The following is a 26624-nucleotide window of genomic DNA, read 5'->3' as shown; positions in this document are numbered from 1 at the left end:
TACAAACCACTGCTCAGTGAAATAAAAGAGGACACAAACAAATGGAAGAACATACCATGCTCATGGATAGGAAGAATCAATATCGTGAAAATGGCCATACTGCCCAAGGTAATTTATAGATTCAATGCCATCCCCATCAAGCTACCAATGAGTTTTTTCACAGAATTGGAAAAAACTGCTTTAAAGTTCATATGGAACCAAAAAAGAGCCCGCATCTCCAAGACAATCCTAAGTCAAAAGAACAAAGCTGGAGGCATCACGCTACCTGACTTCAAACTATACTACAAGGCTACAGTAACCAAAACAGCATGGTACTGGTACCAAAACAGAGATATAGACCAATGGAACAGAACAGAGTCCTCAGAAATAATACCACACATCTACAGCCATCTGATCTTTGACAAACCTGAGAAAAACAAGAAATGGGGAAAGGATTCCCTATTTAATAAATGGTGCTGGGAAAATTGGCTAGCCATAAGTAGAAAGCTGAAACTGGATCCTTTCCTTACTCCTTATACGAAAATTAATTCAAGATGGATTAGAGACTTAAATGTTAGACCTAATACCATAAAAATCCTAGAGGAAAACCTAGGTAGTACCATTCAGGACATAGGCATGGGCAAAGACTTCATGTCTAAAACACCAAAAGCAACGGCAGCAAAAGCTAAAATTGACAAATGGGATCTCATTAAACTAAAGAGCTTCTGCACAGCAAAAGAAACTACCATCAGAGTGAACAGGCAACCTACAGAATGGGAGAAAATTTTTGCAATCTACTCATCTGACAAAGGGCTAATATCCAGAACCTACAAAGAACTCCAACAAATTTACAAGAAAAAAACAACCCCATCAAAAAGTGGGCAAAGGATATGAACAGACATTTCTCAAAAGAGGACATTCATACAGCCAACAGACATATGAAAAAATGCTCATCATCACTGGCCATCAGAGAAATGCAAATCAAAACCACAATGAGATACCATCTCACACCAGTTAGAATGGCGATCATTCAAAAGTCAGGAAACAACAGGTGCTGGAGAGGATGTGGAGAAATAGGAACACTTTTACACTGTTGGTGGGATTGTAAACTAGTTCAACCATTATGGAAAACAGTATGGCGATTCCTCAAGGATCTAGAACTAGATGTACCATATGACCCAGCCATCCCATTACTGGGGATATACCCAAAGGATTATAAATTATGCTGCTATAAAGACACATGCACACGTATGTTTATTGCAGCACTATTCACAATAGCAAAGACTTGGAATCAACCCAAATGTCCATCAGTGACAGATTGGATTAAGAAAATGTGGCACATATACACCATGGAATACTATGCAGCCATAAAAAAGGATGAGTTTGCGTCCTTTGTAGGGACATGGATGCAGCTGGAAACCATCATTCTTAGCAAACTATCACAAGAACAGAAAACCAAACACCGCATGTTCTCACTCATAGGTGGGAACTGAACAACGAGATCACTTGGACTCAGGAAGGGGAACATCACACACCGGGGCCTATCATGGGGAGGGGGGAGGGGGGAGGGATTGCATTGGGAGTTATACCTGATGTAAATGACGAGTTGATGGGTGCAGCAGACTAACATGGCACAAGTATACATATGTAACAAACCTGCATGTTATGCACATGTACCCTACAACTTAAAGTATAATAATAATAAATAAATTAAAAAAAAAAAAAAAAGAAACCCTGTCTACACACACACACACACACACACACACACACACACACAAAATACAAAAATTACCCAGGCACAGTGGCGTGCGCCTGTGGTCCCAGCTACTTGGGAGACTGAGGTGGGAGGATCACTTGAGCCCAGGAGGTGGAGATGGCAGCGAGCCAAGATTATGCCACTGCACTCCAGCCTGGGTGATAGAGTGAGATCCTGCCTCAAATAATAATAATAGTAATAATACTCCCACCCCTGACAATTGTAATTGGTCCATAGAGAGACTATAACACATACTGGACTAATCAGACACCCTCCTTGGGACTGGTGCTGTGGGAAGAGAACCTCTTTCCTCTCAGAGCTGTGAAGCTATGAGCCCAGAGCTGACCCCAGCCATCTCTCTGACCACACAGAGGATAATGTTCACAGTGGGAGAGGATACAGCCAAATCTCAGAGGCAGGAAGAGAGAGAAACAAGAGCATCTTCCCAGCATTTGGATTCCTAGGGCCAATTGACTCTAAACTAGTGCCACTCTGTCCCTCCCCACAGTTTCATTAGGTATTCTCTCCTACACCTTACCATCTTGTCTTAAGCTAGAGTAAGAGCTTTATCATTTATAACCAAAGACTCCTAATACAGATGTTTAACTCCAGGGCAGAAGGTTGGATTGGGAGTGAGGATGTGAAGCAGGAGATTCACTTTTCAGATATCATGTTTTTCAGTTCTAGGATTTCCATATAGTTCTTTTTTACAGTTTTCCGATCTCTTCTAAATTTCCCATCTCTTTACCCAGTGTCTGCATCTTTTCCAAAGACTCTTTAATACATTTATCAAAGGTATTTTAAATCCCTTCTCTGCCAGTTCTGACATCTGAGTTGTCTGTGAGTCTGTTTCTATTGACTAGTATATCTCTTGATTATGGGTCACATTTTTCTCTTTCTTCACATATCTAATAATTTTTATATAGTGAACATTGTAAATGATATGTTGTAGAGACTGAATTCTGTTATCTTCCTCTGAGATTCTAATATATGCTAAAGTTCAAGAGTGGCTGCCCTTAGGGGAAAGTCATACAAGTGTGGATCTCACCCGGAGTGTCTTCCTTCTTTCAAGGAAAAAGTCCCCTTCCTTTAGTCTGGTTGCTGTCCAGTGGCATCAAATAGGTTTTTACTTTTGTCTTGTCCAGAGTTTGTAATTATGATCTGTAGGGGAGGGGCTAGCATTCTACAAATCACTCTACTCTGTTAGACCAAAATTTGGATATTCACTTTTTAGTTCAAATACTGTATTAAATATGGTTTGATGTTGTTTACATTCTTTGTCATTTAAAAATAAATTTAAAATGTTTTTAATTGTACTGGGCATGGTGGCACACATCTGTAGTCCCTGGCTGCTTGGGAGGTTGGGGTAGGAGGATTGCTTGAGCCCCAGAGTTCAAGGCTATAGTGTGCTATGTTAGAGCTTGTAAATAGCCACTACATTCCAGCCTGGGCAACACAGCAAGACACATATATTTAATTGCTATTTGAATAAAATGTTTGTGAAACCCTGGAAGTACCTTACAGTTTTATGAGACGCAGCTTGAAAATCTCTAGTTTAAACCATATGATTGACTGTTATGGGTATGGATTAGCTTCAACCAGGCATAGGAGTGTCTCTACGACAACTGTCGCCATAGCATCAGGCCTATGACAGGTGGAAAAGGGGCTTGTGAAGACTGAAGAGGAATGCAGGGTAATACCTTCTGGTCCCCATTCCAGGAAATCCCAGAGACTTGCTTTGCACCTTAAAAGTGGAAATCTACAGATGGTGATTAGGTAAAAATGAGCTTTTTGTTAAAAGCAGCCACATTTCCAGTATTCCAACCTATTTTCAGAAGGAGGCTCCTCTTAGCTCCTATGGGCCAATTCATACCCACTTGGTTCATCAATCCTTACCTGTTAACCTGCTCACATGCCCCAAAGTGCAGAGGGTCCCTGCTCTCAACGAGAAGCAGGGACTCCCACTCAGGGGGGAATTGGCCTCAAGTTTCCCAGTATTTCCACCCCCTCAGACCTATGGACTGGAGAGAAAGTTCATCTAAATAAATCATTGCAGCCTCTCCTTTCTCTCCTCCCCATTCCTAGTCAGACCCACTAGTGTTTTATTTACCAGGGAGCAGACCTGGACCAAGCTTCTCCAACTTTTTGTTTGTTTGTTTTTTGAGACAGGGTCTTCCTCTTTCACCTAGGCTTCAGTGCAGTGGTGTGATCTCGGCGCACTGTAGCCTCCACTTCCTGGGCTCAAGTGATTCTCCCACCTCAGTCTCCTGAGTAGCTGAGACCACAGGCATACACCACTACACAGAGCTAATTTTTTTTCTTTTAGAAATGGGGTCGGCCGGGCGCGGTGGCTCAAGCCTGTAATCCCAGCACTTTGGGAGGCCGAGGCGGGTGGATCACAAGGTCAGGAGATCGAGACCATCCTGGCTAACATGGTGAAACCCCGTCTCTACTAAAAATACAAAAAAAACTAGCCAGGCATGGTGGCGGGCGCCTGTAGTCCCAGCTACTCGGAGGCTGAGGTGGGAGAATGGCGTGAACCTGGGAGGCGGAGCTTGTAGTGAGCCGAGATGGTGCCACTGCACTCCAGCCTGGGAGACACAGCGAGACTCTGTCTCAAAAAAAAAAAAAAAAAAAATGGGGTCTCACTATGTTGCCCAGGCTGGTCTTGAACTCCTGGGATCAAGCAGCCCTTCTGTCTTGGCCTCCCAAAGTGCTGGGATTCCAGGCATGAGCCACAGTGCCTGGCTCTTCTCCAACTTTAATGTGCACACGAGTCCCCTGGGGGTCTTGTTAAAATATAAATCCTGATTTAGTAGTTGTCATGGGCCAAACTGTGTCTGCCCCTCTTTTTTTTTTTTTTTTAATTTTTTTTTTTGAGACAGGATCTGGCTGTGTTGCAAAGGCTGGAGTACAGTGGCAGGATCTCGGCTCACTGCAACCTCCACCTCCTGGGCTCAAGCAATTCTGCCACCTCAGCCTCCTGTGTAGCTGGGACCATAGATGCACACCACCACGCCCAGTTAATTTTTGTATTTTTGTAAAGATGGGGTTTTGCCATGTTGCCCAGGCTGGTCTTGACCTCCTGAGCTCAAGCTGTCTGCTCGCCTTGGCCTCCCAAAGTGCTGGGATTTCAGACGTGAGCCACCGTCCCTGGTCATGCCCCTCAAAATTCATACGTTGAAATCATAATCGCCCTACCTCAGAATGTGGCTGTATTTGGAGACAGGGTCTTTAAAGAGGTAATTAAGGTTAAATGAGGTCATAAGAGTGGGCCCTAATCCAATAGGACTGGTGTGCTTATAAGAAGAGGAGATGAGGCCGGGCGTGGTGGCTCATAGCTATAATCCCAGCACTTTGGGAGGCCGAGGCAGGTGGATCACCTGAGGTCAGGAGTTCAAGACCAGCCTGGCCAACATGACAAAACCCTGTCTCTACTAAAAGTACAAAATTAGCCAGATGTGGTGGGTGCCTGTAATCCCAGCCACTCAGGAGGCTGAGGCAGGAGAATCACTTGAACCTGGGAGGCAGAGGTTGCAGTGAGCTGAGATTGCGCCACTGCACTTCAGCCTGAGTGATAAGAGCAAGACTCCGTCTCAAAAAAAAAAAAAAAAAAGAGGAGATGAGGACAGACACACACAGAGGGAAGACCATGTGAAGACACAGGGAGAAGGTAGCTGAAGAGAGAGGCCTCAGAAGAAACAAACCCTGCTGACACCTTGATCTTGGACTTCTGGCCTCCAGAACTGTGAGAAAATACCTTTCTGTTGTGTAAGCCGCCCAGTGTGTGATACTAAGTTATGGCAGCCCTAACAAACTCATACATGTGTGTTGGAGGGCACTCAGCTTTCTGCATTTCTAACAAGCTCCTGGACGCTGCTGATACTGCTGATTCGAGGACCACACTTTGAGTAGCATGGACCTAGAGAATCTGATTCCTTTTTATTTTATGACATTCTCAGCAGCTTCCTAAGTCATTAGCAGGTGGGGAGGAGGACACTTTTTCTCAAACTCTGCCTTCCTAAAGATAGGCTAAGGTAATTGTTCTCTACATTTTTATTTGTGGCACTTGTGAAATTTTACAAATAGAGGGGCACCTTTCAGGTTCTGTAAGTGAATGCAGTGGGCTGGATATACCCACAGGGCATGGCAGGCATAGTAGGCAAATTGGGGCACTTGTGCTGGGTATACAGTGGGCAGCTGCCACTCTGTCCCCATGCTAGAATGTGAGCTTAATGTGGTCATATTTTCCAAAACTTCGGGAGCCAGAAATTTGAATTTTTACATTAAATCCCTAGATTTTAAAACTTTTAAATGTTGGCACCTCCATCTGCTTATTTTTGAAATAATGTGAAGCAAAGGAGCTCTCTGAGGTAGTGCTGGACATGTTCAATATCTTGACCTCTATCTTGTTTTGGGTGTATACATATACAAAAATTCATCATCCAGGTATAGTGTAAGCAAAGTCCATCAAACTGTATCACTAAAATTTGTACAACTTACCACTTGTAAGTTATGCCACAATAAAAAAGAAAAAAAAAATCTGCATGGGAATGATACACATAATTACCTCTGGGGGCAGAGGCCGGAAAGGAACAGGATTGGCCTTATGTGTATTTCTAACATGTTTCTTTAAAGAGATAGAGGGCTGAAGCATATAGGGGGACTTCTTCTTTCTTTCTTCTTCTTTTTTTTTTTTTTTTTTTTTAAGACAGGGTCTTGCTCTGTTGCACAAGCTGGAGTGCAGTGGCACAGTCATAGCTCACTACAGCCTTGACCTCCCAGGCTCAAGTGATCCTCTCACCTCAGCCTCCCAAATAGCTGGGACTACAGGACCGGGCCACCACATCTGGCTAATTTTTTAAATTTTCAGTAGAGATAAGCTATCACTATGTTACCCAGGCTAGTCTCGAACTCCTGAGCTCCAGCAATCCTCCTGCTTTGGCCTCCCAAAGTGCTGGGATTACAGGTATGAGCCACCTCGCCCAGCCAGGGGAAAATATTAACAGCGGTTTCATCTTAGTGGTAACTAGGTATCTGCTTTATTATTTTCTGTGTGTTTGAAATATTTCATAATTAAAATCAACTATTTTTTAATATTAAAAAAATGAAGCCTGGAAAGACCAACACTGTATGAACCAAACGAAACTCCTCGGAGGCTACTCCGCCATTCTCTTGGTCTCCCCGTGGGACTGCACAGCGGTTTAGGTAGGAATGCTTGCTGCCCTGACCCAGGGTTCCTGCATCTTCAGTAAATACCTGCTCCCTCTTTGTCACGGGTGTGATGTGATGTCACCCCACCCACTCAGCCCAGCGCCCTCACATGCCATTCATCACCAGAAGTGTGTCCTCGGTGCAACCTCAACTGTGGCAAAAATAACGTTTATATATCAACCCAAATTTGAAGGCACTCTGTATTGGGTTCATAGTTTAACGCTGCCAGAGAACAGACTTCTCTGATCTTGAAAGCAATTAAAGCCTAGTGGTTGAACTCACCGGGTAAAAGCCTTGGTTTTCCGGTTTACTAAATATATGCCCCTGGGAAAGTTAGTTTCTTAGCTTCTATTTCTTCACCTGTAAACTGGGAATGACGATAGTATCTACCCATTTGGGCTTATGTGTAGATTTAAATTTGCTGGGTGATTGGTGCATAACTGTTCATTAGTTATTATTAAGTAATTAATACTGGGTTGATTTTACTTTAACTATCTTTCTTACATCATAGATTGTCTGAGGCCACGCCAGTATCAGATCAACAGCTGGTCACCAAGTCTCAAAGGGAAGATATTTTCAGCTGGGTGTGGTGGCTCATGCCTGTAATCCCAGCACTTTGGGAGGCTGAGGTGGGCAGATCACTTGAGGTCAGGAGTTTGAGACCAGCCTGGCCAACATGGTGAAACCCCCTTTCTACAAAACCTAGCTGGACATGGTGGTGTGCTCCTGTAGTACTAGCTACTCAGGAGAGTGAGGCAAGAGAATCGCTTGAACCCAGGAGCCAGGAGGCAGAGGTTGCAGTGAGCCGAGATCACGCCACTGCACTCCAGCCAGCCTGGGGGATGCACAGCAAGACTTCCCAACAGAAGAAAAGGAAGATATTTTCAACTCTGATTCAAGTGGCAAATGTAATTAAACATTGTCAAGTGCAGGGGCAGTAAAACCTTCTTTCTGCCTTCAAGGAATGGACCTGTTTCTGTCCTTCATGAAAAACCCTAAACGGCCAAAGCAACTTTAAGAGAAACAGAATTGCAGAATCTCCAGGTTGGTTCTCTTCCTCTGGCCTCAAACGTCAGGGGTAGGGCGCCGGCCTCTCCCCTTGGACAGCAGTGTTGCCAGGACAGCCTCCCTGCTGACATGCCTGCCTGGGCTGCTTTTTGGGGCTTATTGCTCAAGGTAATCCTCCAGGAACAGCACCCTGCTGGCAGCTTTGCAACCGCCAAAGGGCTTTCACAATGACTAATAAAGCCATAAAGGATGAACACAGATCCAAGAAAATTCATTCCCTGAAGGAATATGATTTCAGCTACTTTTCACTTGGTGCTTCTTTGTCTTTTAAGCCACATGCATTCAATTCCTGTCTGAAATTCCAGTTCTCTCACGTTGCAGTCTCCGGAAGCCATTTTCTCTGGTAAACCTGCGAAACACTCTCAGAGCCTGGAAAGGGGTAGAGGAGCCAATTACTCAGAAAGCCCATTTTCTCTGTGGGTTTTCCCTTACATTTCGGGAGATACATTCCTTTAGCATTTCTGCTGGCACCAGTTCAGACCCCCAGAAATCTCCTGAGCCCCCTTTTCTCCTCCCATTAATTTAAAAATCCTGTAGCCCTTACTGTGGTCTGCCTTGCAGAACCTGGCGGTTCACCTGGCCTTTTCCACTCTCCCCCAAATTGGTTACCTACCTGTTGGTTTTCTTACACGAATGTCCCCTGCCACTGTCCGGTTCAGGCCCTCCCCACCCCTCTCTGGATGATGGCAGCAGACGTGTCTCTCTGGTCTACCTGCCCCTGACTTCGCCCTCAAGCAGTACTCCTCCACTCTGCTGCTAAAATACTTCCTAAAATACAAATCTGAGCCCCTCTCAGCTGAAAATCCTTTAATGCTGACCTCCCCCAACCCGTTTCCAGACAAAATGTTCCCAGTCCTGTAGAGCTTCTGCCTTGTCAAGAATAGCCAGACACCTGGATTTTTATGTGAATTCCCCAATCCTTTTTTACTTGTAGTTATTACATTTTACATTAAAAAAATTATAAACCATTGCAACAAGTCTCCACTCATTCCTGCTCCCCGATTCCCTATTTGAAGAGGCCATCACTGTGACTGGGTTCTTCTGCAGTGCTGCCTTACACACACACACACACACACACACACACCCTACAAACATACACATATACAGGCACACACTGCCTTTTTTTCCATTTAGATGGTAGCCAATTTTTAAATGTTGGTATAAAGTTTTAAAACCCTGAGGGTCAAAAAAACCCACTTTTGTTCCCCTGAGGGTCAAACAAAACACAGGCATGTGCCTTATGACCCACCGGGTTATAGATCACTCAGGTATGTGTCTTTAGATCCACCTGACTGACAGTTCCCTGAAGACAGGAAACTTTGTCCTGGCATCCTTTTCAGTACCTGGGACGATGCCCTGCACACGGGTGGCACTCAATAAGCACACTGCCTGTCCATGGAAACTTTTCTTAAGCACCAGCACTGTGCCTAATGCTGAGTCTACCACAGACGACGGGGTGAACTGTGGCGTGCCACCCAAGAGGGAACATTCAGGAGAGTTAGTTGTCTGGTTAAGTCTCAAGTCCTGTGGAAGCAACCAGAATCTGCCTGCCTCCCATATTTCCTGGTTACCTGGGTCGACAACAGATGGACAGAAATAGCAGATGACAGTCCTCGTTCTCAGTTCTCAGGCCCACCCTAAAGGGGCATCTGCTCGTGCTGACGGCCTAAGCCGCGGCAGAGTGCTGAGACCAGCACCTCCATGCCAGCTGTCATTCCCAGGAGCGGAGCTTCTAGGTCTCACCCTCCACCAGGACAAGTCAAGTCGGGACAGGACCGAAACCACAGGCGCAGGCAGAGCTTGCTGACTCTTCCCGAGGCGCTGGGCTGGGCAGGGCAGGGCTGGGCCAGCTGCTGCGATGAGTAAGGCGTTCAAGCTTCTTCATGTCAGGAGAAGACTCATTGCTAAGGTGGTTTTTGGAATCTCCTAGAATAGATTCTATTTGCTCACCCTCCTGAGTCCTCTGCTTGCTCCCACACAGCCTGGCAGGAACAGGGCCTGTGTTCACAGGTTGCTCTTCCCCTCTGGCAACAGGTGCCATGGTTGTGGGACAAGGTGGCATTTTCATTCATGATGAGGTGGATCCCACTGAGGAATCGCAACAAGATCTTACATATCTCTCCCCCATCCTCAGAGGCAGCGATGTCCAATCCTGTGTCAGCAGTGATGCAAGGACAGGTGGTTCCTGTCGCGGCACACTCCTGAGGGAGGGCCATAGGCAATGTCCCTGGAGCTGTACGGTGACATCCTCCCCTTCTCCCTCACTGGAGAGCCTTTTGGCAGGGAAGGGAGTGGGGAGCACGACCTTAAGGTTCACCTTGAATGTTATGCGAATCGTGGTGCAGTATGAATCTTACCACCAAAATGCAGGTGGGCGAGACTTGCCATAGTCCTTTTTTTCTTTTTCTTTCTTTCTTTCTTTTTTTTTTTTTTTTTTTTGAGACAGAGTCTTGCTTTGTCACTAGGCTGGAGTGCAGCGGCGTGATCGTGGCTCACTGCAACCTCTGCCTCCTGGGTTCAAGCGATTCTCCTGCCTCAGCCTCCAGAGTAGCTGGAACTATAGGCGACCACCACCACGCCCGGCTAACTTTTGTATTTTTAGTAGAGATGGGGTTTCACCATGTTGGCCAGGATGGACTCGATCTCTTGACCTTGCGATCCACCCACTTTGGCCTTCCACAAGTGCTGGGATTACAGGTGTGAGCCACCACACACGGCCCCTTTTTTTCTTTATTTCAAGTTACCTCAGCTTTGGCACCCTCACCCTCGAGCCTGGAATGAAAGTTAGATTCGTGGTAACAGGACAGAGCATGCTCTCCCCTTCCCTGGAGAGATGTGAAAATCCACGAGGTTAGAGGGTACCTGGAAAACAGGGACAGGCCCACTCTTCTCCCGAGACCAAGACTGCTGTGGAAATCCCCGGGGCTCCAGCCTGCGTGCACCTTCAGGGAAGGGCTTGTGGCTGCTTCATTTCCAAGCTGATGCACAGGAATCTTGCTGAAAATGAGAATCCTAGGCTAAGGCTCTGACCTTCTGAGAGACACCACAAAACCTCTCCACAGAAGTCCTGCCACGCTGGCACCTGCCACAGGACTGTCACAGGGAGCACATTCCCATCTGGGATGCCTGGAGGCCACCAATCTCCAATCCTTCCCCAGGCTTCAGGCTTCCAGAAAACATAAAGTAGATTGTCAGGCCAGGCGCAGTGGCTCACGCCTATAATCCCAGCACTTTTGGAGGCTGAGGCAGGTGGATCACCTGAGGTCAGGAGTTCAAGAACCAGCCTAGCCAACATGGCGAAACCCCGTCCCTACTAAAAATACAAAAATTAGCCAGGCATGGTGGCACATGCCTGTAATCCCACCTATTTGAGAGGCTGAGGCAGGAGAATCGCTTGAACCCAGGAAGAGGGGGTTGCAGTGAGCTGAGATTGCACCATTGCACTTCAGCCTGCGTGACAGAGCGAGACTCTTGTCTGAAACAAAACAAAACAAAACAAAACAGGTAGTCCATGCAAACAACTTCTGAATTCAGCCCCCAAGCCAAACCTCCCTGAGACAAGTCTGGCTTCCAGCTTAGAAAGAAGAAATAAAATACAAGAAAAACAAAACCCACACCAATAGCTCAATATATTATTCTGCCATCTAACTTATATTAGAATAATCATTCCCAAATTTCAGGACAGTGTAACATTCAGCCCTTGTCACAAATGCCTGTGCCACACATCAGAGCTCATGCAACGCTGTTGCTGCTGTGCTCTAAAGCAGAGCTGAAGAATTGAAGGATATTCTGTCCTCACCCTGCTTTGTTTCCTCCAATCACAGATTGTCCTCAGAATAAAAAATAAATGCCCTCCTCCCCAAGGGAGCAATTTCTAGCCAAGAAGATGATAAAAAATGGTGTTACCCAATGCCCCAATTAACTGTACCAAACCCAGCAAGTGATGAAAGTGAAAGCATCAGCTTATTATGATAATTAAGCTATGTTGAGTCAATGGCAGCTGCTGCAAGACCACTCCTATTACTAAAACTACCTTCTCCACTTAATTAGCACTTTCTTAAAAACATCCTTAGTTTTTCACATTAATCTGACCGGGGACAGTTTCACTGAACCAGAGCTAAACGGCATCTGGTCTATGAGAGGTCTGAGTCAATAATGTGGTGTCTGGTTTTAAAAAGATTGCTGCCCTTTCTTTGCTTGATGACTTGTGATATAGAAAAAAGAAAAATAAATAAAACCACTGTTGTTGTAATATATTATTATTTTTAATATTTGGGTGGGCATGTGACCAAGCACTTGGAGTGGCAGGTTTGGAATTTTGAGTTTTGAGTTCTTCCGGATGTTTATTCCAGCTGTGTATTAACTGGCACCTCGGCAGCCGTGCTCTGGGCTGGTTCCACAGTAGATACCACTGCTAGAACACATGCCTGGCCGTCTGTAGCCCTTGCTGGAAGCAATGGCTACTGTCCAGGGTAGAACTTTATCTGAAGGCTCCCATGATGAACAGATGCTCAATACTACTCATACTAAAGAAACATAAATACAAACAGAAACCAGAAATCATTTTCACCTATCAGATGGACATGGACTAAAAATACTGATAATACAAAGTGTGGGTGAGCTCGTGGGCAAACAGTAGACGCATAAATCATTGATAGGAGTGTACAATGGATCAGTCTTTTTACTGGGTAATTTGTTAGTGCCTATGCAAATTTTAAAATGCTCATGCCCCTTTTCCTGGCAGTTCCATTCCTATAAATTTACCATATAAACATACTTGAAACGTATACCAAGAAAAGAAAAATGTTTCCTGCAGAATTGGTTGCAATAGCAACAAATCAGAAACGAATTAAATGTTTTTCGATAGGGCCCTGGTTAAGTACATTATGGAACGGCAATACAATGGAATTATGTCACCATTTTAAAAGATGCTGATTTTGCATGCTAAAGTGAAAAAGAAAAAAAAACTTCCAAAATATAGTATTAATAAAAATGTGAAGTGCATATAAAATGCTGACTTTTTTTCTGGAAGGATACACAAAAATATTGTTAACATGGTTATTTTCCTAACAAGATACATGTAATCGTAAAAATATATACAGTAAGCTGGGCTTGGTGGCTCGCGCCTGTAATCCCAGCACTTTGGGAGGCTGAGGCAGGTGGATCACCTGAGTCGGGAGGTCGAGACCAGCCTGACCAACATAGAGAAACCCCGTCTCTACTAAAAATACAGAATTAGCAGGGCATGGTGACACATGCCTGAAATCCCAGCTACTCAGGAGGCCGAGGCAGGAGAATTGCTTGAACCCGGGAAGTGGAGGCTGCGGTGAGGCGAGATCACACCACTGCACTCTAGCCTGGGCAACTAGAGTGAAACTCCGTCTCAAAAAAAAAAAAAAAAAATATATATATATATATATGTATGTGTGTGTGTGTGTGTGTGTGTGTATACATAGATATAGATACACAGATATATATACATAGATACACACAGTATTTGGGAAGTGGTAGACCATTCTTTCCCCTTCTTTGTACTTTTTTGGTATTTTTAGCACTAGCTCTTTAAAGAATGATGCTGTATTATATAAAAGCTGAAAGATATCTGTGAGAGACTGTATTTCCCAACATGGCCAGGGTAATATTCCTGGACCTATGTGCCCTTCTAGAACCTCGTTACTCCCCATCAAGAGGTGGAGTTTATTCCTCTCCTCTCGAACCTGCATGGGACTTTGTGATAGCCTCAACAATTAGAAGGCCATGGAAGTGAGGCTGTGGCTTCTGGGGCTACACAAAAATGGCCATGTGGCTTCCATGTGGCTCTTGCTATCTCTTGGAATGCCTGCCCTGGAAACCCAGACACCATGATGTGAGGAATCCCAACCTAGCCCATAGTTCTGAGTCTGTTCACAGAGTTGTACACACATCACCACTATCTAATTCCAGAACATGTCCATTAACCCCAAAAGGAGCCCTGTACCACCCAATCCCCACCCTCCCCATGCTTGGCAACATTCATCTCTTTTTTTTTTTTTTTTTGAGACAGAGTCTCGCTTTGTCGCCCAGACTGGAGTGCAGTGGCATGATCTCGGCTCACTGAAACCTCTGCCTCCCGGGTTCAAGCAATTCTCCCTGCCTCAGCCTCCCGAATAGCTGGGATTATAGGTGCCTACCAGCATGCCCGGCTAACTTTTGTACTTTTTAGTTGAGATGGGGTTTAGCCATGGCCAGGTTGGTCTTGAACTCCTGACCTCAGGTGATCTGCCCACTTCGGCCTCCGAAAGTGCTGGGATTACAGGTGTGACCCACTGCACTCGGCCTCATCTACTTCTCTGTGGATGTGCCTGTTTTCTGGACATTTCATATAAATGGAATCATACAACATGTGGTCTTTTGTGTCTAGCTTCTTGCACTTAATTTCTTCCAGGTTCACTATACTTTAGTATATATTAGTACTTCATTGAGTAATGTTGTATTGTACGGATAGCCCACTTTTTGTTTATCCATTCACTGACTGATGGACATTTGGGTTGTTTCTACTCTTTGGTTATTAGGAATAATGCTGCTGTGAACATTTGCTTACAAGTGTTTGTGTGGCCATGTTTTCAATTCTCTTGTGTTGAAGTACTTTTACATCACCTAAATATTAAATGATAAATACATAATAATTAAATGATACCAGTAACTGATACACAATTAGTTCTTATTAAAGCAAATTCCCTAAGAGCAGAAACCAGTTCCTTCATGGTAATTCAGGTTTAATAAAGACCACTGGGTAGACCTGAATTAATAAAACGGCACTATTTCCAACCCAGATTTTTCACCCGTTCACACTGACATTTTCTCAAATCTGTTTGAGAACTGATTGTCTCTTTATTATCTCTATCCAAAAACCCCAGGGCTATGCTGTGGTCTTCAAAATCCCTCTCTTTACGTTCCAAAATGAAAACCTATCATTTAAATTTGACATATAGGAAACGACTAGGGCCTCCTCAGGAATTTGGAGTTTGATTTAGAATTCTGGGGAACACAGAACCTTTTGCTGTACTGTGATTTACCTATTTAGGTTTATTTAATAAATATAGTAGAGGCTAACAGATGATAGTGCAAGTTCATTAGAAGTAGGCTGATGTTAAAAAAATTCTGGATTACAATGAAAACTCACTTACGTGGGAGTTTGAGCTCATATTTAGAGCCTCCACCAGTGGAAGTCATGCAAATAAGAACCACTGCAGAGTTCTTTGTCCACAGACACCATCTCCCTCCAGGATGGTCCTGCTTTTCCCCCAGCACCTGTGCAGGTATCTCTGGTGAGTCTTATCACAATCTTTCTGAGTTTGCCTGTATGCTTCACATAAATGTAGTAAGAAAACAATGAGACACTTCTTTGGGGTAACTGCTGTAAAGGCCACTAATGAGAAAGCATAGATGTTTCCATCATGGAAAATTACAAGTTTACTTGGTTTCGGTCCTTGGCACTAAGTCTTAGGTTCCTCGTCACTGAACAGCCTTCTTTCCACTTGGCTTCTCTCGGCCAGCGTCCTGGCACACCATCAGAGGAGAAAGTAATGAGAAAGAAGTGTCTTACGGGGATGCGGAGCACTGGTAGCTTACCATATGGGGATAATCATGGCTCTTCAAACAAATCCTTGACCAGACAGTAGCACTATTTGTCTTCCTGCCTACATAAGCTACATGTGGGGTTCACACCACCTGAAACACGTGCACACCAAGAGAACTGGAGAATGTTTGCTCAGTTTCCCTCCTTTTCAGGGGAACCTTCTGGCTGGTCTTCAGTACATGAGCTGTGACCCAACTGTGGTTAGCTCCAGAGAGTTTTCTAAGAGTCCCTCATGTTCTTAGAGTTCTGATGTTGCTGTAGAAAACAGAGGCCTACCTCATTTTTGGTTTACTCATGTTTCAGGTTACATGAGTGTGGTAGAAATTATGTAAGGAGTCAGGAGTTTGAGACCACCTGGGCCGAGTCTGGCTTACACACCGGTTGAATTCTTGTCCAGCACCCAAGAAGAATGAGAATGTACTGACGGTGGAAGGGTGAGCATTTGCTAATTATAAAACTGCCAAAGGATAGCTATGTGGGGTAAAAAGCACCTGAGATCTCACCATGCAGAGGTAACACGTGCATCCCTTTGGTGAGCATTTCTAGTAATCTGTCTGATGTGTATAATTATTCATCCAGCATTTCCCAAATATATTTGTGAACACAGTGTTTGTGTTCATCCAGGAGCCAATCCTGAGACAGAGACCGGAAAGCAAGAAATGCATTTGGGAGGTCAGCATGTGGTAAAGAGGAACAGGGAAGTAAGGCAGGGAGGGTGAGGCTGGTAGTTATCAGGTTAGCTGCTCCTGTGGGTGGATGGATGGTGCTCAGTCCCACAGAGGAACTCTGGAAAAGAGTGTGGAACATGTGCCTTGGCAATGCTTACCTGAGGGCGAGGGAGCTGGGGCATTTATACCTAAGGTGCTGTTGGCTGAGGCAGGGGTGTGACTTCTGAGCACTTCCAGCCTGCACAGCCTACTAAGACGTGCGAGAAAGCACCTCCCCCAATCGCTGCCCTCAGGAAAGAGGCAGACACTGGCAGCCAGGAAGCAGACACTGGCAGCCCAGAGGCAGACACTGGCAGCTGGAAGGCAGCCAGGCACACACACACTTACTGGTCGTATTGCTTAGGAGATGTGTCAGGCACTGTTCTAGGTGCTAGGGACATGGAAGGAAACAAAACAGAGAATTCTGCCGTCATGGAACATTCTGTCTATTGGGGAAAAATAATAAATAGGGCAAGTAAGAAACCATGGAGTGTGTTAGGCAGTATCAAACACTGCGAAGAAAAATGAAGTAGGAAAGGGAGTTCTGGGAAGGGGGACAGGAGGCAGGTTACAAGCAACGAAAGAGGAATGAGGGCAGGCCTTGCTGAGAAGGTGACACTCAAGTAAAGACTGGAAAGAGGGCAGAAGGAGGCACTTCACTTGCTTACCTGGGAAGAGGAAACAGTGGGAGCACCGGCCCTAAGGCAGGAACATGCCAAGGTGTGTGTGCAGCAAGGCCTACGCAGCTGGGCTGGGAGGGCAGGAGGGCAGGGCAAGCGGGGCTGTGCTGACCTCTGTGCAGCCTCAGGCTCCTACCTGGGGCAAGACCAAAGGCTGTAGGAGAGTGGGAGCATAATAGGGTGGCAGCAGCTGCTGTGCTGTGAACAGCCCAAGACGGGCTGGGGTGGAAGCAGGGAGGACTGTCAGGAGGCCGGGAGGAGGGAGAAGCAGTTAAGATTCTGGAGATATTTTGAAGGTAGAGCCAAATTACTTACAGACAGATTGGATGTGAGGTATGATAGAAAGAAGCCAACGGATTCGGTTTGAGCAACTGGATGATGGAGCTGCCTCTTCCTGAATCAGGGAAATTTTCCAAAGGAGTGGCACAGCATTTTTTTCTCGGTTACTTTGCAAGCCAGGGACCTCTGGCTGGTGACACCCCGCCTGGGCCTTGCTTGATAATGCTACCTGCTGCAGGAGACGGCCCGCCCACTTCACCCGCCTGGGTGAAGTATGGCTTACACACTGGTTGAGTTCTTGCCCAGCGCCCAAGAAGAATGAGAATGTGCTGACAGTGGAAGAATGAGCAAAGCTGGGAGTTTTATTGAGTGATGAAACAGCTTTCAGCAGAGAGGGGACACGGGGGTGGTCCCCCTACCCAAAGGCGGGAAAGTCCCCCTAATACAGTTGAGTCCGGGTCTTTTTATGGGCTCAGAATGGGGGAGGGGCAGGCTATAGGTATTATTGGAAAAGGCAACATTCGATTGGTTAAGGCGTTTATTCAGAAAGAATCGATTGGGAAAGGGTAGGCAAACAGGAACAGAAGTTCCCACTCTGGGTGGTGGGTTTCATCCAGGACCAGCAGTCTGGTCTTTTAGCCTTCAGGCTGTTCTTCACTTGAACGTGGGGTTTCATTTGGGACCCGCCCCTCTCTGCCTAGGCATTTGGCTGCCTCATGTTGCTATCAGGAGCAAGCCTGGGGTCAGGAGTAATTGGGAGCCTGGCTTCGGGCCTATGAAGTTTGAGATGTCCATTAGAGACCTAAGTGGATATGTCAGTAGCAAACTGGATATAGGGGTCTGCAGTTCAGGGAAGAGGCCCATTTTGGGTTTAAATTGAGGAGTTGGACAGCATGTAGATGGTATAATCCATGTGGTTGCTGGAGACCCCCCAGGGAGCAAGCCAGATAGAAAAGAGGTCTGGGACTGAGCCCTCAGGGAGGCAGAGCACTGAACAAAGGAACCCGAGAAGGAGCAACCAGAGAGCTCAGTGTCCTGAAAGCCCAATGCGAAAAGTACTTCCAGGAGAAGGGAGTGGTCGACTGTATGTATATATACACATGTGCTACATTTATAAAGACCTCCATGCAGAAATATACATTCTCTCTACGGATATATACATACACGCAGGGAGCTGTAGATAATGGTGTTATCCTATATAAACAGATCTATAACTCTATCTACTTGCCACTAAATCTATTGGGGACAGTATGCCATGGCAACACTGTCTACATTCATTTTTTTCATGGCTGCATAGCATTTCATTGTGCCCAAGAACCGTAATTAACTTTTTCCCTATAGATATTTTCCCCAATATAGAATTCTAGATTACACAGCAATGAGCATCTTGTGCAATCATCCTTTCACACTGGTGTGGTCATCTCCCTGAGATAAACCCTTAAGAGCAGAGTTGCTGTAGGCAAGGGTATGCCCTTTTTACCTTCTGGTTCTGGACTCCTTGTTGGGCAGCCCCACTAATCAAAGACGCATTCCACATGGAAGAGCTGCTGACCTCAAGGAAGAACTGCCCAGGACATCATTCCAGGCAGACTCTATTCTAGGGACCCTTCTGTACACAGAGAAGATGCAGGGCAGCCACATAATCACTTTCAGAAATCAGCACAGGTTTGCCAAAAGTCTATGACAGGAGGCAATCCACTGGTCCTAGCTCTCAGCCTGACATATCCAGCTGCAGAGGACTTCTGTGTATAAAGACTGTCCTGTTTCCATGGAGAGAGGAGCAACTCTCCAGGCCTAAAGGATCTCCAGCTGAGCCACGAAGAGCTTATTACATCAAGAGCAAATGCGGCAGACGAAGGCAGTGCCTTCTGTTAAATGACTGTAATTAACTCCAAATCTTTCTCCACACTTTATTTTTGCTGGCTGGATTTGTCATTTTGCTGTCAGAACAGGCCTACAACATACCTCAGATATTTTTCCTTTACCTTGTCATTCTGAGCAAAAGCATGACTCCATCACCTGTCTGGGCACATACCGAGTCTTTGTCTGGATGGTGTCAGCACATCCTGCACACTCAGCGGCAACCCTGAAAATAACATCTACTGCCTGCCAGGCAATTGGCTGACTGCCTCTGTGATCTTCAGGGGCATTGAGGGACAATGTATTCAGTCATGCACCTCTGCAAGTGCAGGGAAATGTACTGGGACACCTTTCGATTCCCAAGGAAATAAAAGGAAAATGACAAACATATAGTCATGCCGTGGATCTCTGTTTATTCCCATCTCTGGGCAGGCTTGTAAATAACATCAACCCAGGTCTCAACCCCACTGCTGGTACTTGAGTCACAGAAACTGTAAGCAAGTGACACTCACCCAGAGAGAACTACTCCCCTAAACTGGTTCTTAGCCATCAAGAGAGGCCCACAGGAAGATCTCTGATAACCTGAAGTTTTGAAAAGCTTGGAACTGTGTAATCAGGCCACATGCCCTTCAGTTCCTGAATGTTCACTACCCTGTGGTGTCCCTTTGCCATGGTACAGACTCCAACCACACACATTAGTTAAGCTGCCAACACTGTTTCCTCCCCATTCTGCTCTGCGAACAATGCGCAGTCCAGCCAGGAGGTCAACCGGGAGGGTTTTCTTGTTGTGTCATGGCTGCGATCAAAGTCATTGTACCCCAAGGACACAGCAGACAGAAGGCAGCCAACCACATTTATGCCAAATCCCATTCCCAAAATGACCATATTTTATAGTTTATTATGAGGTAACTGCCTCCAGACAGACAAGCCCCTGCATGATGTTGAAAGTCAGAGCCTGGGAGTGAATGCCACCTTATCTTTGTCCTCCTCAGCTGGTCTGTGTGTCTCTGCTCAGAACGCCGTGTAGTAGTGCTCCATTGTGCTGACAATGTCACTCTGGTCCTCCAGGAGCTCCAGAACCTGCTGCAGCACAGCCTCACTCAGGCCTGGGCGAATGCTCAGGCGAGCGCAGGCCAAGATGTGCAGGAAGTGACAGCCCTTCTCCATGTCTGCAGGAAAAAGGCGGGTGGCTGAGCGCGGTCACAACTGTCAGGCCCTCCTCTGTCCTCTCCATACCTCCTGTCTGGGCACCTGCATTCTGACCAGATCCCCGGATGATCCTTATGCACATTAAAGTCTGAGATGCATTATCTATATGATCACAAAAACAAAACAGAAACACCTGTTCTCAGGCCCTTGATGTCACCACGGCGACGTGGAGCCACTGCTCAGGGACTCTGAACGTCAACCTTCAAGGATTCCCAATCAAATATTTTTTTTTTTTAAATCCATAACCTAGTGGATTTTTAGTGCTTGATAAACTTTTTTCTCTGGGGTAATTACATGTATAAGTGTAACCTATTCAGTGCCAAACCTCTAGCTTCTCAGGGGGGAGCCCTCTTGAGACTCACAGCAGAGCTGGTTTGCTGCAGCCTCTGTATGCTTCCCTCTAAGTCCTGATTTGATGGGGCTGCCTGGTGAGAAGGGATTCCTACCTTTGGCCTGTTCTCATTCCTCTCTTCCTGGCTTCCAAAAGTCTCATCTGTGATAGTTGTATTCCTAGTAACCTCTTATCCTCTGCCCAAAACTAAGACCATCTGGCACACAACAATACAAACTCAGAGTTAACAACCTCTTTCCTAGTTGAAATCAATGACCTAAACACTGGTAATGAGAAAACAAAATAGGAAGAATGCAAGTCCTTTTAATTATCAGGCCCTGAGAGACACGACGATGAAACAGCAATCACGCTCTATTCCTCACTATGCATTCACCTTGGAAACTGCTTGCTATTGGCACAAGTAGTTATAAATTAGCCTAATTATGTGAAATTGAACACTATAATCCACACTCTATAGCTTAACAATGTATAGCCAGTCACCAATCAATGTTATCTATAAACCAATGAGAATTCCTGACAAACAACTTTGTATCAACTCTGTCCTCCTTTTTGGCTTTTAAAAATCCACTTATGGGCCAGGCGCATGGCTCACGCCTGTAATCCCAGAACTTTGGGAGGCTGAGGTGGGTGGATCACCTGAGGTTGGGAGTTTGAGACCAGCCTGGCCAACATGGTGAAACCTCGTCTTTACTAAAAATACAAAAATTAGCCAGGTATGGTGGCGTGCACCTGTAATCCTAGTTAGTCAGGAGACTGAGGCAGGAGAATCACTTGAATCCGGGAGGCGGAGGTTGCAGTGAGCTGAGATTGCACCACTGTACTCCAACCTGGGTGACAGAGTGAGACTCCATCTCAAAAAAAAAAAAAATCCACTTATCACTGCTGCTCATCAGAGTGTATATTCAGAGAAACCTGAATCTGTGCTCCCCAGCTGCAATCCTGAAACTTGGCCCAAATCAGCTCTCTACTTGTATTAATTTTGCCTCAGCTCCTTCCTTTTAGGTCGGCAGTAGTCAAACTGAGGGTTGTGCCTATTAGGGGATCATGAAACCAATTTTTGTAGGTTGCAATCAGCATTCTTTTTCTTACCAAACTAAAAGAGAGCAGAAATAGAACATTACAGAATATCTTGCATTGTAATTTGGATACATATTAATTCATGAAACTTTATTCCATGTATATCTTATGCATTAGAATTATATAATTTATTGGGTCATGATGTAAAATGTATTTCTAACTTTGAGTCAAAGTCAAACTTCTTTACCAAAAGCAAACCCCCTCCAGTTGTCACAGTTTAAAACTCCATGGTAGGGCCAGGTACGGTCTCTCTCTGCTGTATACCCAGTACCACCTGGCACACAAAAGGTGCTCCACACAGTCACTGAAAGTTGTTTTCAGATGAAAAATGCTTTAGGCTTCAGGAAGGTGCTTGAAGAGGTGTTGCAGTGTAAGGCAAAGCATGGTTCAACGTTTGGTGCACTTCTGTAGCTTTGGGCAAGTCATCCCTAGGCCTCAGTGTTCTCAGCTGTCGTGAAAACCACTTCCAAGGCCCTTTCCAACCCTAAGGTTCAGAGACTGCTCCTGGGCTAACAAAGATTTGCTAAATTCTGACCTCTAGTGGCTGTGTCCACTCATTACTCCTCCCGATTGGGATTGCTAGCGTCCACACTTCCAGGCTGTTTCTTCAACATTCACTCCATAGACTTCCTGAACACCTACTATGTGTGCAGTGCTGAGCAAGGAGGAGCAAGTAGAGCTCGGCAGACTGAGAGCTGCCACTGGAGTCCACCATACCTGAATTCAAGCCCTGGCTCTACAACTGGGACAAAGTCATTCCCGGGAACAAAACCACCTCCTTCTCAGGGTGGCTGTGTGGATGAGAGACCAGGGGGAACTACTATGATTTGGTTCATCATATCCATAACCCAAGAAGATGAACGTAACTTAGTTCCTGCTCTAGAGAAGGAACTCAGCCCTTCCCAAGAAGAAAAGCCTTTCAAGGAGGAAGAGCTGACCAGCAAGCGAGGATAGGTTTGATGATGGAGGGTGAGGGGCTCCAACCACACAGACATGCACACGGTAGGGAGAAGCACAAGCAATTTAGTGCTGCTCAGCCTTTAGTTTCTGCAAGGCTTGGATGCTTGGACCCAGGGCTCAAGATGACTTACAGGCACCCATGGGGCCCGAAGCAGTGATGCTGTCTCAGAGGCCTTCAACTATTTATTCAGAAAGGCTGTTCTGCTGAGGGTTATCTGGTGAGGCTGTTCAAAAGTGATTTCCAGTCACATGGGTAATGTGAACTTAGACTCCTCTCTATTTTTAATTTTTATTTTTTGTAGAGACAGGGTCTTCCTATGTTGCCCAGGCTGGTCTCAAACTCCTGGCCTAAGCAATCCTCCCAAGCACTGGGATTATGGGAGTGAGCCATCGTGCCTGGCCTTAGATTCTTCTCTAAGTGAGAAATTATTAGAAAACAGTAAAAGTAGGAAAGGCCAGCAAGGAGGTCCCCAGTGGTTAGTTCAATTACATAATTCGACTCTTCTGGAAAAAACCCACAAGCCGAAGCAGACTTTTCTGAAAAGTGTTTGCCTGGCAGACATAGTTATCTCATGATGGATCTCTATGAGCGGTGATAACTGCACCTTATATTTTCCCAAGAACTTTCGCATGCAGCCTGATTCATACTATACCCCATCATACCTCCACCAGAAAGCACAAATGCTGATGTTCTAGAGACCCAAGTGACATAAAGATACATTTTAGATATAACCTACTACTATAACTACAAAAGGTTAAACTTCTTTAATTCTTTTTTAAAAGTTTGTCGTAAGTTAAAAAAAAATCCTCCAGTATGAGGAGTGTTATATGGTACTCAGTTTCTACCAAAAGCAGCAGTTCTCTCCAGCTCTGGGTTAGTAAAAAATGAACCTGAGCTAAATACACGGGAGATTTTTGGAAAGCTAATGGTATAAAGGAACATTTAGTGAAAGGCTGCCGTTTTGGAACTCACCAAATGTTCATTTTCTTAGGTGTGAAATGATTTGGTGATCAAACAGGAGAAGGTCCCCATGCTCAGCAAATACAAACTGAAGCTTTTAGTCAGTCTAGGTGAAGGGTATATCAGTGTTTAGTGTAGCAGTCTTTTAACTTTTTTTGATAAATTGAAACATTTTCAGGTAAAAAGTTAGAGATAAAAAGACATGTTCAACATAGAACTCTTTCTTTTTGGATAATTTGCCATTATTGTACCCATACTGAAAGCCAAAATCCAGATTTTGTCAACTTTACTCCAACAATAATAGAGCAAAATCCACATACAGATTATCTCTGAAACTGCTTCCTTCCAGATCAATAAACCAAGTAGAAGGTGAGCCTTCAGGCCTCCAGGCTAGAGAATTAGGGGCTACCACTTGTGCCATTAGAAAAGAACTTCATTTTTATTTAACACTTTTTGGATCTCAATTATGCACTGAGTACTCTTCTAACTTTCTAAATGCCCATTCATTGACTTCTTATAAAAACCCATCGTAGGCCGGGCGCGGTGGCTCAAGCCTGTAATCCCAGCACTTTGGGAGGCCGAGACGGGTGGATCACGAGGTCAGGAGATCGAGACCATCCTGGCTAACACGGTGAAACCCGTCTCTACTAAGAAATACAAAAAACTAGCCGGGCGAGGTGGCGGGCGCCTGTAGTCCCAGCTACTCGGGATGCTGAGGCCGGAGAACGGCGTGAACCCGGGAGGCGGAGCTTGCAGTGAGCTGAGATCCGGCCACTGCACTCCAGCCTGGGCTACAGAGCGAGACTCCGTCTCAAAAAAAAAACAAACAAAAAAAAAAACCCATCGTGTAGGTACTATTATTATCCCCACTTTGCATTTAAAGAACCTGAGACACTTGCCCGATGTTACACAGCTACCAAGTGGCAGAGCTGGGATTCAAACCTAGGCAAGGTGGCTCCAGAGCACAGCTCCTCACAATGCCGCCACACTGCCCATCTTCAGAAAACAAATATCAATCCTTCAGGGACTTAAGACAGGCTTGATGTTCACAGTCCTTTCATTATTGAAGGGCGAGCCTTTGTGAGACACTCATAAATGACTTCGAGTCCTCCTACCAATCATCCTGACAAGGAAAAACTCCAGGCTATATTCTGTATGAAAGGTTAGAAAGGAACTAAAGGCACAGTAGGAATGGTTAGATCGAGGGTTGGATATTTACCTACATGTATAACAGCACACTGTCCAGCTAATGAAAAGACGTAGACACTTTTATGTGTACTGTTGGCAAATGACCTCTAGAAGGCAATGTTAGATCTAAAATACAAGGTGTCGGACAATGTATATCATCGGCTAAACTTCCCTTGTGTTTTCTCTTTTTTTTTTTTTTTCTTTTTTTTTGAGACGGAGTCTCACTCTGTCGCCCAGGCTGGACTGCAGTGGCCGGATCTCAGCTCACTGCAAGCTCCGCCTCCCGGGTTTACGCCATTCTCCCGCCTCAGCCTCCCGAGTAGCTGGGACTACAGGCGCCCGCCACCTCGCCCGGCTAGTTTTTGTATTTTTTTAGTAGAGACAGGGTTTCACCGTGTTAGCCAGGATGGTCTCGATCTCTTGACCTCGTGATCCGCCCGTCTCGGCCTCCCAAAGTGCTGGGATTACAGACTTGAGCCACTGCGCCCGGCGTTCCCTTGTGTTTTCTATCAAGGATAAATAATACAGATATATTTGTAAGTACATATCTGCATAGTTTATCCTTGATAGAGAACACATATCCAACAGGATATATAAGTAACTAATAACAACCACTGCCTTTGGAGAGGAGAACACAGAAGCTGGGGCTCAGTGCTGGGAGGGAGTCTGACTTTTTGGTGTGTATTTTTGCACTGCTTGGCTTTTTATGAGGCACATACATTACTATTCTGAATTGCTATGTTATGATATTATGAAGTGGGGTGCAGGTTCCAACACAGTTCTTACATCTTTTATCAGCATTGTCAGTAATTCAGGCTTCAGAATTCGGCTCCTGGGAGTGTAGAGGGCCAGGTGATTGGCTAGTGGCTTTTAAAGGCTCCCATTCACAGACTGAGTGGCAGGGCCTGTCCACTTGATGAGCTATGGGTAGATGTAGATGTTAAACCTGCCACTTTCAGGACACTTCAGAGAGCCAAGTCCAAATGAAATGTGAATTCTTTTCATGTGCTTTACTAGCCCTAGGAGCCCTAGGGTTCAATCCATTCTATTCCTAATGCCGATGAAAATAAGAATCTGGCCAGGAGGCCCATGACTAGGGTGACTGCATCGATGTTATCTTGGGAGCATCTTCTCATCCCTTCTTGGCTGAGGAATCCCACATTGCACTGCTCTCAAAAGCTCCTTCAATTGCGGACAGATGGACTTTTCCCTCAACTGAAGGATATTTGTTCTTATTGTTCTGAATGAAGTGAACAAAGTCCATTCACTTGCATTGAAATAATACATTGCTTTGAGTTTAAGAGCTGCTGTCACACCACTCTGGGATCCGACCTCATGGCTTCTTAAAGGTTAACTAGGGCTGTCTACCATAAATACTGGGGCTGGAAACCTGGCCCAGCTTCACCCACTGACTCAACCTGGCACAGGGCCAGACCCCAGGGATGTATGGGCCGAAGGACTGGAGGTGGAGTTCACTGGCAGATCAGGGACTTGGGGTCATTAACAAACCTTTTAAACACTTCTTATTATAGTACGTGTTTGCAAAAGCTAGACTTTGAAAAGTCACCTTTAAGATCGGTCAGTTTACATAGCATTTAAAGATGGGACTAATGCTTTCTTCTCTTTCTAACTAGTGTGGAAATGGTATTATTCCTTGTCAGACTAGCTACAGTTTCAGAGTCTAACCACTAGGGGCTGAACTAACTCTACTAAAAC

The 26624-nt window shown here is 45.3% G+C and overlaps 1 protein-coding gene across 9 annotated transcripts in view; it reads right to left on the bottom strand.

The window, feature by feature from the left end:
• STN1 (STN1 subunit of CST complex) overlaps positions 1-26624 on the bottom strand; it is a 94458-nt gene that overhangs the window by 18207 nt on the left and 49627 nt on the right. For 3 of the 9 annotated variants that reach the window (XM_009215306.4, XM_009215304.4, XM_009215305.4), the window contains exon 10: positions 15450-20472. The exons of 1 other annotated variant lie outside the window; for it this stretch is intronic. In XM_009215306.4, the coding sequence (XP_009213570.1) occupies positions 20258-20472 (215 nt within the window). In that variant the 3' untranslated portion in view covers positions 15450-20257. Of the gene's footprint in view, positions 1-7748; positions 8387-10683; positions 11015-15449; positions 20473-25301; positions 25415-26624 lie in introns of those variants that run through there. 5 more of the 9 variants (XR_001891528.3, XM_031652097.1, XM_009215311.4 and 2 more) reach the window with 5 other exon arrangements.

This window comes from Papio anubis, chromosome 11, assembly GCF_008728515.1.
Source record: "Papio anubis isolate 15944 chromosome 11, Panubis1.0, whole genome shotgun sequence".
Taxonomy (NCBI): domain Eukaryota; kingdom Metazoa; phylum Chordata; class Mammalia; order Primates; family Cercopithecidae; genus Papio; species Papio anubis.
Note: the sequence above shows the minus strand (reverse complement) of the source record. Positions and strands in the feature narration are given on the sequence as shown.